Source organism: Tamandua tetradactyla, chromosome 8, assembly GCF_023851605.1.
Source record: "Tamandua tetradactyla isolate mTamTet1 chromosome 8, mTamTet1.pri, whole genome shotgun sequence".
Classification (NCBI taxonomy): Eukaryota; Metazoa; Chordata; class Mammalia; order Pilosa; family Myrmecophagidae; genus Tamandua; species Tamandua tetradactyla.
In genome coordinates, this window is record NC_135334.1 from 21,820,909 (window position 1) to 21,834,367 (window position 13,459).

At 61.0% G+C, this 13,459-nt stretch overlaps 1 protein-coding gene across 9 annotated transcripts in view; it reads left to right on the forward strand.

Annotated features, from left to right (window-relative positions):
- Positions 1–13,459, forward strand: part of BCL9L (BCL9 like) — a 28,041-nt gene that overhangs the window by 11,217 nt on the left and 3,365 nt on the right. For 3 of the 9 annotated variants that reach the window (XM_077112712.1, XM_077112711.1, XM_077112715.1), the window contains 7 exons: positions 4,316–4,417; positions 5,649–6,034; positions 6,787–6,906; positions 9,555–9,765; positions 9,967–10,051; positions 10,135–12,427; positions 12,837–13,118. In XM_077112712.1, the coding sequence (XP_076968827.1) occupies positions 4,392–4,417; positions 5,649–6,034; positions 6,787–6,906; positions 9,555–9,765; positions 9,967–10,051; positions 10,135–12,427; positions 12,837–13,118 (3,403 nt within the window). In that variant the 5' untranslated portion in view covers positions 4,316–4,391. Of the gene's footprint in view, positions 1–833; positions 2,107–2,352; positions 2,444–3,924; positions 4,121–4,315; positions 4,418–5,648; positions 6,035–6,786; positions 6,907–9,554; positions 9,766–9,966; positions 10,052–10,134; positions 12,428–12,836; positions 13,119–13,459 lie in introns of those variants that run through there. The other 6 variants (XM_077112719.1, XM_077112718.1, XM_077112720.1 and 3 more) reach the window with 4 other exon arrangements.

The window sequence follows — 13,459 nt, forward strand, 5'->3', positions numbered from 1 at the left end:
TCCCGCCCGCCGTGTGGTGAGCCGGCTCTGCCAGCAGTCTGCCCGCACCCCACTCCTCCCACAATGGCCCCATTGTTCCCAGCAGCCAGGCAGTTTGGAGGAGGTTCCTGGGCCACCTCCCCACCCCCCTCCAAACAGGGGGCAGATTAACCCCTTGGAGGATAGAGGCCAGGTGAGGGCTCAGGGGTAGCTACCACTGCCCAACCTTCCCTGTTCTGAGAATCCAGGCTTGGAAGTCACTTTCTACCCACGTGCACCCAGCAATAGGGTACCTCCTCGGATTGGGGTCTCTCATGCAGGGTAGGGACCAACACTTAGACCCTATCCCACCCCCACCCTGGTGCAGGTGCCAGGGGGCAGGAAGTGCCAGTGGGGTGGAGGGTGGAGACCAGATATATTTGGGCTGGTGGGGCTAATTCCAGCCACCACCGCCTGCCCTACTGGCTCTTGAGTTCCTTTCCTTCCTGTGAAACCAGAGCTGGGTTGGGCCTAGCTCAGGATTTCGGTGGATTTAAAGAGGCAGCAGCATCCCTGCCAGCCTCTATTCCTCTCCCCCTCCCCAGGTAGGGTCTGGGGCAGAGAGAGGACTGGGGCAGAGAAAGGACTGGAGCGGAGGGCTTCTTACTCCTCCTTCGCCCTGGGCTAACCCCTGGCTCTTTCCCCTGTTGGGGTACCAGACTCTTGGCACTCCTCTCTCCCAGGGCCTTGGGCGGGTGGGGTGGGCGGGGGTGGGCTGTGGTTTCCTGTGTTGGCTGTTTGTGCCTGGCCCAGAGTGCCCGCCGCCTGCCTGGGCTTCCTGCCCTGTCTTGTTTCCTTATGCCCCCCACCCCCTCTCCACCCCCACCTCCCCGTGGGAGGAAGCAGCCAGGGATTGGGCAGCAGCCTTTGGGGTGCCCAGCCACCCTGGGCACTGGCTGGAGGAGCCAAGAGAAGTTGGGTGACCTCAGGCCTGTCCAGACAATGCCACTTGTCCTCATAGGCTCCAGAAGGCACCAGACTGGTCAGAATTCCCCAGAAGTACCCTGTACAAAGATCCCAAACTGGAAAGGTCTGAGATCAGGAGTTTCCATGGCCCTGCAGGGTTGGGGTTGCCTGACATTGCCCTGGGAGTGCAGGTGGGGCCGGGCTGGAAACTCCCAGGCAAAACCTCCCAAGCAAAAATGCTGATTTGCATGGTCTCCTTTGGCAGGGGGTGCAGGGAAGTGGGCAGAACTTCTAGAACCAGGGCAAGGGGAAGGCCCCCTAAGTCTGGAAGTCCCCACATAGGGGGTCCCAGAGCAATACCTGGTCCCTGAGCAGGTTTCCCCCTGGGCCATGGATCCAGGAAGAAGAAGTGACCTGGGTGGCAGAGGAGAGCTTCTGGGGACCAAGGAGTCCTGATATCCAGGGAAAATGGGACTTGGGACCTTGCTGTTCTGGGGGCTGGGTCTTCCTGAGTCAGAGGCCGAGGGTCCCCCCTCCTGCTGCTCCTAGCAAGACCCTGGCTTACACCAACCCCCAAATGCAGCACATTTTCCTCTTAGAGTTGTCTGCCCACCGTATGTATGTGGGAGCAGGGGTCCTGCAAACCATTTTCTCACTGCCTCTTAGGGTGGCTCTGAGCGAGACAATGAGACTGCTGGGCCAGACAGAGGCTCCCAATGTGGGGGCAGCTGGGAACAGGCAGGCTGCCACTGGGTGCCTGTATGCCCGCAGGTCGTAGGTCAGACCACTGGGCTCTGGGCAGCCAAGCCTTCCTTGTCTCCCTCCCCCAACCAGGGTCAGACACTTGGGCTGCTCCTCCTCCCCCAGTTACAGGGGAGGACAAAAGATCTCAGGCTCTTTACCTCAGCAGCCTCCAGGCTCTGTTTCTCTTGGGTTTGCTCCTGGCCTTTCCCTCAGGTGACTCGCACCTGCTCCCAGTCAGTGAGCACGTCACCCCTCCCCACTCCACTCCCGAAGAGGAAGCCACAGTGCTGGGTTCCCAGTGCCCCATCTTCTTCCTCTCACCCATCCCAGGGGCTCCTGGCTTAGTGTGGGGAGGGCCCCTTCACTCATTGTTTAAAAACTGCACTGGCAGGAATCAGCCCTCCTGCCTCCCATGCATTCCACGGCTCTTCTGGGATGGTGAGTGAGTAGAGGAGAAAGGGTCTCTGGGAGTCGGGACAGGCTCCTGGAGGGGGTGGGGGTTGAGATGGGAAAGGTCTGACTCATCCATGCTTGACTCAGCTCGCCCTGCGTCTGGGTGGGGGCAAGGGGGCAGAATCCCAGACGGGAGGGTGGCTCCCGAGCTTCTTCTGGGGAGGGGCCTTGATCTGACTGGGGTCACAGGGAAGACTCATTTTCTAACTGCCCCTCCCCAAATTATTACAGGCTGTGAACCTATGAGGTAACCGGTGGCCCTTGCCCTGTCCCCCCACCAATGGGGGCATAGCGGCTGGAATGCAGAAAACCCACCTATCAGGTATAGGCAAAGATGCCTGGAGGGGCCACTCCAGTGTAGGGAAAAGAGCTCTGGACTGGGGGTCCTGATACTAACTTCCTAGACCCAGGGGACAGATCCCTTCCTTTTCCCAGACCCAAGTTTCCTCTTGAAATGGGGATAATGATACCTCTTGGGGTAGTTCTGAGGACCAGCGTGAGTTCGAAGGCCCTTTGACACAGCACCTGAGTGGTCAGCATAGGCCTGCCCTAAGCCCGGGTGCCTCAGCTCTTTCCTAAGGGCCTTCCAGCCTGGGGTGGGGGGGCATCAGAGGCTGGGAGTGGGGGAGGGGACAGACAGGCTGCTTCCCAGCCAAGCCCTGGACTTTGGAACCTTCCCCTGAGGAGCCTCCTCCCCAGAGACCTAGCCCTAGCTCTGCAGGGACAGCTAATGTGCCCCGGGGGCTAAGTTAGGGTTAGACTCCCACAGGGTGACGGGTGGGGCTCCTCAGCGGGGAGGCCCAGCCTCCAGCTTCCAGCCTCCCAGCCGGGAGCACCAGGACAGCTAGCTGGGCCTGTCTGTGCACAAAGCTCCAAATGGCCACTGGGCCCCAGATGCTTCCCCTCCCCCAGCCCTCACCGGGATCTGTTGGAGGGGAGGGGTAGTGCCGAGGCGGCTGGGTGAGGCTTGGGTTGGTGTAAGTGTTTGTTGGTGTATCTATGGCCCCGTGTGTGTTTCTTTGTCACTATCAGGCTCAACTTTCTCTAGCTCCCTTGGGGCCCAGCCTCAGTCTTTTCATCTATTCAATGAGTCGGCGAGCTCCCTCTCTACCCTCTGGCAGCCTCCCTGTCTGCGTGTGCCCCAGACTGCTTCGGTCGCTCTCACTTTGGCCGGTGCTTGCCTCGCCTGCCCTCCAGCAAATCTCGGCGCGTTGGGCCTGAGCACGCGTCTGGTTTCCTGGGCCCCGTGCGCGTGGCTTTGTCTCCCTGTCCACATGTGAGCCGTGAGTGGGTATGAGTCAGAGTTCGGGTGTTTGTCGGCATCTGAGCCCCTGCCTGGCTGGGCCCAGGGGCCAGGCTGCGTCTCCGGCCCCGCCACGGCGCGCGCCCCCGCACGGCCCGCTTTCCGGACGTGTCCGTAGGGGTCTGTCCGGGCGCGCGCGCGTGCGTGGGGCCTGGAGGATCACGCTGCAGTCTTGTCAGCCTCCCGCCCCCCCTCCCCCGGCTCGCTCGCTGGCTCTCCCGCTCGCTCTCCCGGCCTCTCCGCTCGCTCGGGCTCTGCCGAAGGGGGCGGGTGGGGGTGCAGGGGCGGGGGGAGGGGAGGCTCCTGCATTCTTGCGGTCGGGGAGGAATCTGAGCCAGCGTTACTGGTCTCCAGAAGGGCCCAGCTGCAGCCCCGGGGCCCCGCCAGGCCTCCCGCTGCCCTCCCGGGCCTGCTGGGATGGGCACGGGCTAGGCCTGAAGCTGGGGGCGGGGCGGGGCATGGCCCCCACCCCCGGCCCCTTCAACGGCTGGGGTGCCTTAGGGCAGGGCGCCGCGCTGGGGGGCGGGGCGCGAGGGGTTCCCCACCCTGGGCGAGGGGCGTGCCAGCGATTGGGAGCCCCTCAGGGGGCCAGAGCAGACTTCACGGCCCGCAGCGGCCACCTTTACAACCTGTCCTTTTAGTGAAGTCTGCCTCTGCAGCCTGGGGCGATTGCTAGAGACTGCAGGCTCCCTGAGGGTAAGGCGTGGGAGGACCAGGGCTGAGACTAGCCTCTGGGGTTGAGACACCCCCGCCTAGCAGTCCTCCCCTTCCAGCTCCATCCTACCCCTCCAGTTCCCCAGTCCCAGGGCTGTTGGGTCCTCCCTTCTCCCTTCCCCTTCCCCCACCCCCTCCCCAAGTTACAAGTTTTCTCTTTGGGGCTTGTTGCTGCAGTCCGTGCTTCAGTACCGAGTACCTGGCTGGGCCCTGGGCACGCACCGGGGCCGTAGCCCCACTGTGTGTGGGAGCCATGAGGATCCTGGCTAACAAGACAAGGTGTGTGGGTGTCGTGGAGGGCGGGATGTGTGTGTGGCGTGAGGGGAAGGGAAGGGCCCAGTGGGGTCCTTGGAGAGTGAGCCCCTCTGGGCACTTCCAGGCCTCCAGTGGTCTGAAGGGCAAGGGCAGTCGGAATGGGGAGGCCTGCTGGGAGACAGGAGCCGACAGCCAGCCTTCCTGCCCCGGCCCAGTGGGTGGAGGGGACTGGCAACCAGCTATGTCTGCTGCTGCTAGTCCCCTCCAGCGCTTCCCTCCATAAAACCGAGCAGACCCCTGCCCACCCCACTGTCGGTCCGCCGGTGAGGGTGGGAGCCGGAGTGGGGGCGGTGCCTGCCTCCCTCCCCCTCCCCTGGAGAAGCCAGCAGACAGGGCCAGGCGGCAGCAGCAGGACAGCAGAGCTGAAATAAATCTGAGCTGGTGTGGAATGAGGGGGGATAAATATCCTCTCCCGTGATGTGATCTTTCCAGCGGCTATTAATAGGTCTCCGGGGAGGGGGAGGCAGCAGGGGGAGCGGGCTGGAGCTTAAAGGGCCCACAGCCTAGGCTGCAGGAATCCTTGGCTTTGAGCTGCACTCCAGTCTGCTTGACACACACACTATCCCCCCTCCCCCTCCCCCCTCTGCTCCTACCGGCCTGCCGGGCCTGCCGCCCGACCCACCTCAGGCCCTCCCCTCCCACTCTGGGGAACTGTCTGGAAGAGTGGGTACCACTCTTGCGTGTGCATCTTCCCTGCCTCCCCAAAGGAATGGGGCTGGGGTTTAAGCAGTGACCCTCACGCCCCATGGCCCTTCCCTGCTGGTGTTGGGACATGTGGGAATGAGTTGAGGTTTGGGATTAATTAGGTCTGGGACCTTGGGAGGAGTCTGGAGACCTCAAACCCTAGAAGAGAGGATGCTTAAGTTTGGGTCGGGTGCTAATGGAGATGGATTGCCATGGAAATTTGCAGTCTGATAGACATTGGAGCTAGTGGTGGTGCTGGTGAGGTTTTGCCAACTCAAGGCCCCGGTGTTCATTTGAATTTGTGTGTGTAGGATTGCCCCATCTCCACTTCCCAAGGTGGATAAGGGCACAGGCACTAGCCCCTGTCTGAGGGAGGTGGAATAGCTGGTGGCCTTGAGATGCCACTCAACTCCCCCTCTCATTAGGCAAGGCAGGATGGGGTAATTAGAATCCAGAGATACCTAGCCCCTTGCAAGATTAACTTTTTCACATCTCTCCCACCTTCTCCCAGGTTACCCCACCCCAGGAGGAGAGAAGCTCCAGGGAGCCCGCCGCTCTCCCCTCGCGGCCACTGCCCCCCTGCCCCAGCCAAGCCAATGCACCCAGAAAATAAATTGACCAATCATGGCAAGACAGGGAATGGCGGGGCCCAATCCCAGCACCAGAATGTGAACCAAGGACCCACCTGCAACCTGGGCTCGAAGGGCGTGGGGGCGGGGAACCATGGGGCCAAGGCCAACCAGATCTCACCCAGCAACTCAAGTCTGAAGAACCCCCAAGCAGGGGGCCCCCCTTTCAGCTCGCTCAAGGGCAAGGTGAAGAGGGAGCGGAGTGTGTCTGTGGACTCTGGAGAGCAGCGAGAGGCTGGGACTCCATCCTTGGATTCAGAGGCCAAAGGTACCCTCCCATTTCTGGATCCTCGCGGCCCCCAGCAGCTGCCATAGTTCAAGGCCCAAGCTTGCTGGGAAACCAGCTTTCTGCCCCCCTTGCCTAATCCTTATCCCCTGTTCCCCTCGAGCATTTATGTAGGGCCATCCTTTCTCACCCCCATCACACTGGCCAACCAGAAGCCTGGTCATTCTTCCAGGCTGGGGTTGGCCGGGGTGGAGACTGCTGGGCCTTAGGTGCCACCCAGGGAGGGGACCACCCAGAGTGATGGAGCCTGAGACAGAGGGACTTCTGGTCTCATGGTCCTCTTTCTTTCCACCAGAGCCCCCAAAGGGGGGTGCTTTGGGGTGAGGAGCAGACCCACACACCTCCTGGGAGCCTCCTGGGATCCTGGGCGTGTGGGAGCCATTTGGGAGCCTGCACCAGGCCTGGAAGAGTAGCAGCGGCTTCCCCCTCCCCACCCCCAGCCCTAATTAGAACCAGTTGTGGTTGGGGATTATGCTGCTTGGTGCTGGGTGGGGGGGAGGGGAGACGGGTAGCCAGGCCTTTGAGCAAAATCAGAAACAAATGGTGGTGTGGTGGGGGCCGAGGGCTGGCAGAGTGCCCACTGTGGCCTGGGCAGTGCCCTCTGGGGAGGGGCATCTTAGCGAATGAGCCTGGAAGGGACATCCCAGACTGGGTACCCAGGCCCCTGGGTGTGGTGGGCAGGGCCTCTGGGCACTCATTCTGAGCCCTGCCTGCCTTCTGTCCTGCCTGGGCAGAGGTGGCACCTCGGAGTAAGCGGCGCTGCGTGCTGGAGCGGAAGCAGCCCTACAGCGGAGACGAATGGTGCTCGGGACCCGACAGCGAGGAGGACGACAAGCCCATCGGGGCCACCCACAGTGAGTGCTCATCGGTGCCAGGACGCTGTGGTCCTCAGTGCCCCGGGGAGTGGCTACCCAGCCTCCTTATATAGAGCTTTAGAGAGCTGGGCAAGAGGTGGCAAGAGTCAGGAGCCCAGCTCTTTCTCTTCCCTGCGCTTGGACTGTATTCCTCCCTCCATTGTGACAGCTCAGTCTTTATCTTCCAGGTGCTCAGTGACCCCCTCTCTCTGGAGGTGGGGTGAACCTCTGGTGGCCCCTTTTCTGGCCATCCACCTATACCTCTACCCTTGAATTCCTGGCCTCTGCTGCCACCTACCCCTCTATCCTTGAATTCCTGGCCTCTGCTGCCACCTACTGGTCACTGGGGGGAGGGCAGCACGGGCCATCATCTCCAGAGCTGGACAGTTGGCTCCGTTGTGTAAAGCTGTGCTAAGCCTGGGTTAGAGCTGACACTGGGCTGTGTCTCTGGCACCCTTCCCTAACCTCTAATTGACTCCTGGAAAGTGCTGGGGTGCACCACCAGGGTGATGAGGAGTGGGTGTGTATGGATGCCCACGCTGCTTGTTCATTTATGGACCCAGTGTATGTAGATTTGGGTCTTTCACAGGTCTGGGGGACAACAATGACAACCCCTGCCTTGGGGACCCCACAATGCATATGAAACTAGCCAGAGAATGTTAAATTGTGAACTACTTCAGGGCAGGGACCGTAGAATGAAGGAAGAAAGAAAATATGCTGGCCATTTTCCTAGTTTGTTTTAGTTAATCCTGTGAGGGGGTTGCTTTTAGATACCTGTTAGGAAGAGACAGGCTGAGCAGATGGGTGTAGAAGGAGTGGATAAGTAATCGAGAGGCTGTGTCTCTGGCACAAGGTGATACACAGGCTGGGACTTTAAAGGGTGTCGGGTCCCAGTCCCCCCTCCCCCATAGGGTGGTCTAAAACCTCTGGCTGAAACCTTCAGAGATAGATGGGGTGGTCACTGCCTCCCAGGATCCCCTCCCACCCCACCCCGATCCACTTTTTATAACCTTAGAATGCACCATTGTAGGAAAGTTGGAAGATGCAGGGAAGTACAAAGAAGAAATTGCTAGCGACCCATACCCAACACCCCAGCCAATGCTGCCACTATTTTATTTGTATTACTGTTGGATTCTTGAAGCATTTCTCATGGAGATGCACAGGCTCTGGTCAGACCGCCTTGGTTTACACCCCAGCTTCTCTACTTAGTACTTGTTAAATTTGGGGAAGGACCTCAGTTTCACCTTCTGTAAAGACAATACTGGCCCCAGAGAGTTGTCATGAGGGTTAAATGAGTTGATAGATAAAACATGCTTAGAGCAGTGTTGGCTTTTATTGTTGCTATGATTGTACTGGGAAGCTGTGTATTGGAACAAGAGCTGCTTCCCTCCCTCCCTATAACTTGTCCTCTGTCCTGTTGTGTACTTAGCGTCCACCTTTCTTTACCCCAGGGTAGCCCTTCACACATTGAGGTCGGTTCTTAAGTGTCCCCAAAGTTTCATCTCTGTTCTCCTGTATGAGATGGAAGAGACAGTGTCCAGGGCAGGGCAGGGCCATTATGGGATGGGACTGTGACAGAGAGACAGAGAGAGAGAGCTTATCCAAGGAGGGAAGCCTAACATGGGGCCTGTGGGAAGCTGGCTGCTGTTTTGGGTCACGGGAGGTGTCTTCATTTTATATTAATTGAGTGTACTCTTACTTTGTAAGCCAGGCACTTCGGCTTGTTTTTTCCTGGGTTGACAGTGGGACTTGCCATTTACTTAGACCCACTGATGACCAATAGCAGGTATTTTTAAAACTAGGATTTGGAGTAAAATTTGTGGCCTTGGAATAAAACCTAGGTGCTGAGGGTGACTCATCTATCCAGGAGGGACCCCAGGATGGCAGCCTTCTCCAACACTCTTTAATTCTCAATTTTCCCAACACTTTAGTCTGCTAGGTATCTCTGAACGTACCCTAAAAGTGTATTTCTTTGATCTGCCCCTTGTGCTGGATGGGGTTTAAAGCTTCCATTTTACAGATGAAGAAACTGAGGCTCAGAGGGACAAAGTGTCTTGTTTATAAGGTGCCAAAGTAAGTTACTGGTGTAGCTAGAATCAAAAGCCATTCATCATTTGGAGCAACAATTGAGGCAATTTCTTTGCCTCTCCCCTCGGGCACACACATACACACACACAGCGTGAGGGCTAAGAGCCCCTGCCCTGGGCTCACATCTTACCCTGCACCAACTAGCTGTGTGTCCTTGGGTGAATTACTTCATCCCTGCGAGTCTTCTTTGCACAGTGGAGTTTATGACCCATTCCTTCCAGGGATGTGTTGATTAAATAAAATCACATATGTAAGTGTCCAATGGAGGTTCAGGACCCAGGAGTCTGTCATTCGGGCCACTTCCCTCTCCCTCCTCTCTGCACAGTCACCAGTCTTTCCACCCTAGTCAAAGACTAGTCCAGGGCAAGTGAGTGTGCAAACCAGATTGGTAGGAACACCGCGTGTGGCAGTGCCTGGCCCTGAGAGCAGGAGCTGGAAGGCAGCGGGCTTCTTCGTCCCTGGGCGCCCTTGCGATGGGATGGAGCTGGGGATGCCAGCTGGTTCTCCTTTCTAAATCTGGGCTGCTCACTTCCCTTTTCCTCTCCTCTCTCCTCCTACAGATTGTAATGTAGCAGACCCAGCCATGGCGGCCCCACAGCTGGGTCCCGGCCAAGCCCCCCAACTGCCCCTCAGCGAGAGCAGCACGCCAGGCCCCCTGCACGGCCCCCCACCAGGCCTTCGAGCCGATGCCCCTGGTGCTGGGGGTGGGGGCGTTCCCGGAAAGCCTCCTTCCCAGTTCGTGTATGTCTTCACCACCCACCTGGCCAACACGTAAGTGCCTCAAGACCAAGTCTGCTCTGTCTACCCACCTTTAGGGGTCCTGTGGGGTTCCAGGAATGAGTGCTAATCGTCGGCCGTGGGGACCTGAGTCAGAGCCTGCCAGGAGCTGAGTTGGGTTGGGTCACTGGGGTGAGGGTGGGGACTCCTTCCCGCCTACCCCTCTGAGCCCCCATGGCCGGCTCTCCGGTGCAGGGCCGCTGAGGCGGTGCTCCAAGGCCGGGCGGACTCCATCCTCACCTACCACCAGCAGAATGTGCCTCGGGCCAAGCTCGACCAGGTGAGCGTGGCGTCTCCATGGACAGCGGGATTGGCTGGTGCCTCCTCTTACCTGTCTAACTCTCCACCTTCATCCTCCCACAGGCCCCCAAGGTGCCACCCACTCCTGAACCACTACCCCTCAGTACGTCCGGAGCAGGCACGCCGCAGTCCCAGCCGCCTCCATTGCCACCGCCACCACCGCCACCCCCTGGCAGCGCCCCCCCAGCCCTGCCCCCGGAGGTGCCCCCTGAGGACACCAGTCAGGACCTGACGCCCAACTCGGTGGGGGCTGCCAGCACAGGCGGTGGCACCGGGGGCACCCACCCTAACACACCCACAGCTGCCACCACCAACACCCCTCTGCCTCCTGGAGGAGACCCCGGCGGTGCCCCTGGGCCTGCCCTGCTGGGGGAGACCACTCCCACAGGAAACGGGCAGCGCAGCCTGGTGGGCTCCGAGGGCCTGTCCAAAGAGCAGCTGGAGCATCGAGAGCGATCCCTGCAGACCCTGCGAGACATCGAGCGGCTGTTGCTGCGCAGTGGGGAGACAGAGCCCTTCCTCAAGGGGCCCCTGGGAGGTGCTGGTGAGGGGGTGCCTCCAGCACAGCCCCCTCCCGCCCCCCAGCAGCCACCCCCAGCCCCGCCCAGCGGGCTGAAGAAGTATGAGGAGCCCTTGCAGTCCATGATTTCGCAGACTCAGAGCCTGGGGGCACCCCCACTGGAGCATGAAGTGCCCGGGCACCCCCCGGGTGGGGACATGGGGCAGCAGATGAACATGATGATGCAGAGGCTGGGCCAGGACAGCCTGACGCCTGAGCAGGTGGCCTGGCGCAAGCTGCAGGAGGAGTACTACGAGGAGAAGCGGCGGAAGGAGGAACAGATGGGGCTGCACGGGGGCCGCCCTCTGCAGGACGTGATGGGCATGGGTGGCGTGATGGTGAGGGGGCCGCCACCACCCTACCACAGCAAGCCTGGAGAGCAGTGGCCGCCTGGAGTGGGCACCCAACTGCGGGGACCCATGGACGTTCAAGACCCCATGCAGCTGCGGGGGGGCCCCCCCTTCCCTGGCCCCCGCTTTCCGGGAGCCCAGATGCAGCGGGTGCCTGGGTTTGGGGGCATGCAGAGTCTGCCCATGGAAGTCCCCATGAACGCCATGCAGAGGCCCGTGAGGCCGGGCATGGGCTGGACCGAAGACCTGCCCCCCATGGGGGGGCCCAGCAACTTTGCCCAGACAGCCGTGCCCTACCCAGGCGGGCAGGGTGAGGCGGAGAGGTTCATGGCGCCCCGGGTCCGTGAGGAGCTGCTGCGGCACCAGCTGCTGGAGAAGCGGACGATGGGCGCGCAGCGGCCCCTGGGCATGGCCGGCGGTGGCATGGGGCAGGGCGTGGAGATGGAGCGGATGATGCACGCACACCGGCAGATGGACCCGGCCATGTTTCCGGGGCAGATGACCGGGGGTGAGGGCCTGGCGGGGGCGCCCATGGGCATGGAGTTTGGGGGGGGCCGGGGCCTCCTGAGCCCCCCCATGGGGCAGTCTGGCTTGAGGGAGGTGGACGCGCCCATGGGGCCGGGCAACCTCAACATGAACATGAACGTGAACATGAACATGAACATGAACCTGAACGTGCAGATGACCCCGCAGCAGCAGATGCTGATGTCGCAGAAGATGCGCGGCCCCGCTGACATCCTGGGGCCCCAGGGTCTCGGCCCCGAAGACATGGCCCGGGTTCGGGCCCAGAACGGCAGCGGCATGATGGGAGGCCCGCAGAAGATGCTCATGCCCGCGCAGTTCCCCAGCCAGGGCCAGCAGGGATTCTCCGGGGCCCAGGGACCCTACCAAGGCATGCCCCAGGACATGGGCAGTGCCCAGGACATGTTCAGCCCGGAGCAGAGCTCACTGCCCCTGGGCAACGTGGGTACCACCCGGCTCAGCCACATGCCTCTGCCCCCGGCATCCAACCCTCCTCCCGGGTCCATGCATTCAGCCCCGAACCGGGGGCTGGGTCGGCGGCCGTCAGACCTCACCATCAGTATTAACCAGATGGGCTCGCCGGGCATGGGGCACCTGAAGTCCCCCACCCTGAGCCAGGTGCATTCGCCCCTGGTCACCTCACCGTCCGCCAACCTCAAGTCACCCCAGACGCCCTCACAGATGGTACCCTTGCCTTCTGCCAACCCGCCGGGACCTCTCAAATCACCCCAGGTCCTCAGCTCCTCCCTCAGCGTCCGTTCGCCCTCTGGTTCGCCCAGCAGGCTCAAGTCCCCATCTATGGCGGTGCCTTCTCCGGGCTGGGTTGCCTCGCCCAAGACAGCCATGCCCAGCCCTGGGGTGGCTCAGAACAAGCAGCCGCCTCTCAGCATGAACTCTTCCACCCCCTTGGGCAACATGGAACAGGGTGAGTCCACTGGGCCGGGCGAGCTGGCGCAGGGCTCTGAGGCAGCAGGTGATTCCGGGCGAGCTGGCCTGCCGGGGTGGGAGGGTGAGTTAAAGCATCTGTCCCTGGGCCTGGAGGTGGGCAGCTCTGCAGAAGCTGGCAGTGGTGCGTGGGCTTTCTCATAGAGCACCACACTCATCAAGCAGGCATTTTTGGGGGGGAGGTCATGCTGGGGATCTCCCCGCTGCCCATGGCCCTGAGGTTGCAGGAATTGCTTGAAGTAGAGGGAGGCCTTTGTTCAGTATGACATCTGAAAAGAGGTGTGCCTGCCTAGAAGGGTCAGGTAGAGATTGGGGGAGCGAACCTCTTTCTGACCCCTCTCCAGCCCTCCCAGTCACCCTGCTGTCTTTCTGTCTCCCTGCTCCCATAGGTGCTCTCCCGCCGGGCGGCCCCCGGAGCAACTCCTCCGCACCCCCTGCCAACCCTCCCAGTGGTCTCATGAACCCCAGCCTGCCATTCACTTCCTCCCCGGACCCCGCGCCTTCACAGAACCCCCTTTCCCTGATGATGTCCCAGATGTCCAAGTACGCCATGCCCAGCTCCACCCCACTCTACCACAACGCCATCAAGACCATCGCCACCTCGGATGACGAACTGCTGCCCGACCGGCCCCTGCTGCCCCCACCGCCCCCACCGCAGGGCTCCGGACCAGGTGTGGGGGCTTGGGTGGGATTGCAGGGAGGAGAGCTGTCGGATGGGCAGTGCCCGCTTGCCCATACTTTTGAAGGCCCCTGGGTGCGGGGGCGCCGTGGCCCGTGACTCTGCGTCCACTTGCAGCAGGCGTTGAGTAAAACCAAGCCCAGAGCACTAGGGTGTCTTTCCAATGCCTGGCGACATGTCCCAGGCAGAACGAGGCCAGAACTTTGGTGCCTTATCTTCTAGCTTCAGTGCATTGAGCCGCTTCCTGCACAGCCAGAACAGTGCAGTGTGGTGGAAGCCCCCATCCCGGCCCCCGCCCTGGCTGGAGAGCAGGGAAGCTCTAAGTTCTGCATC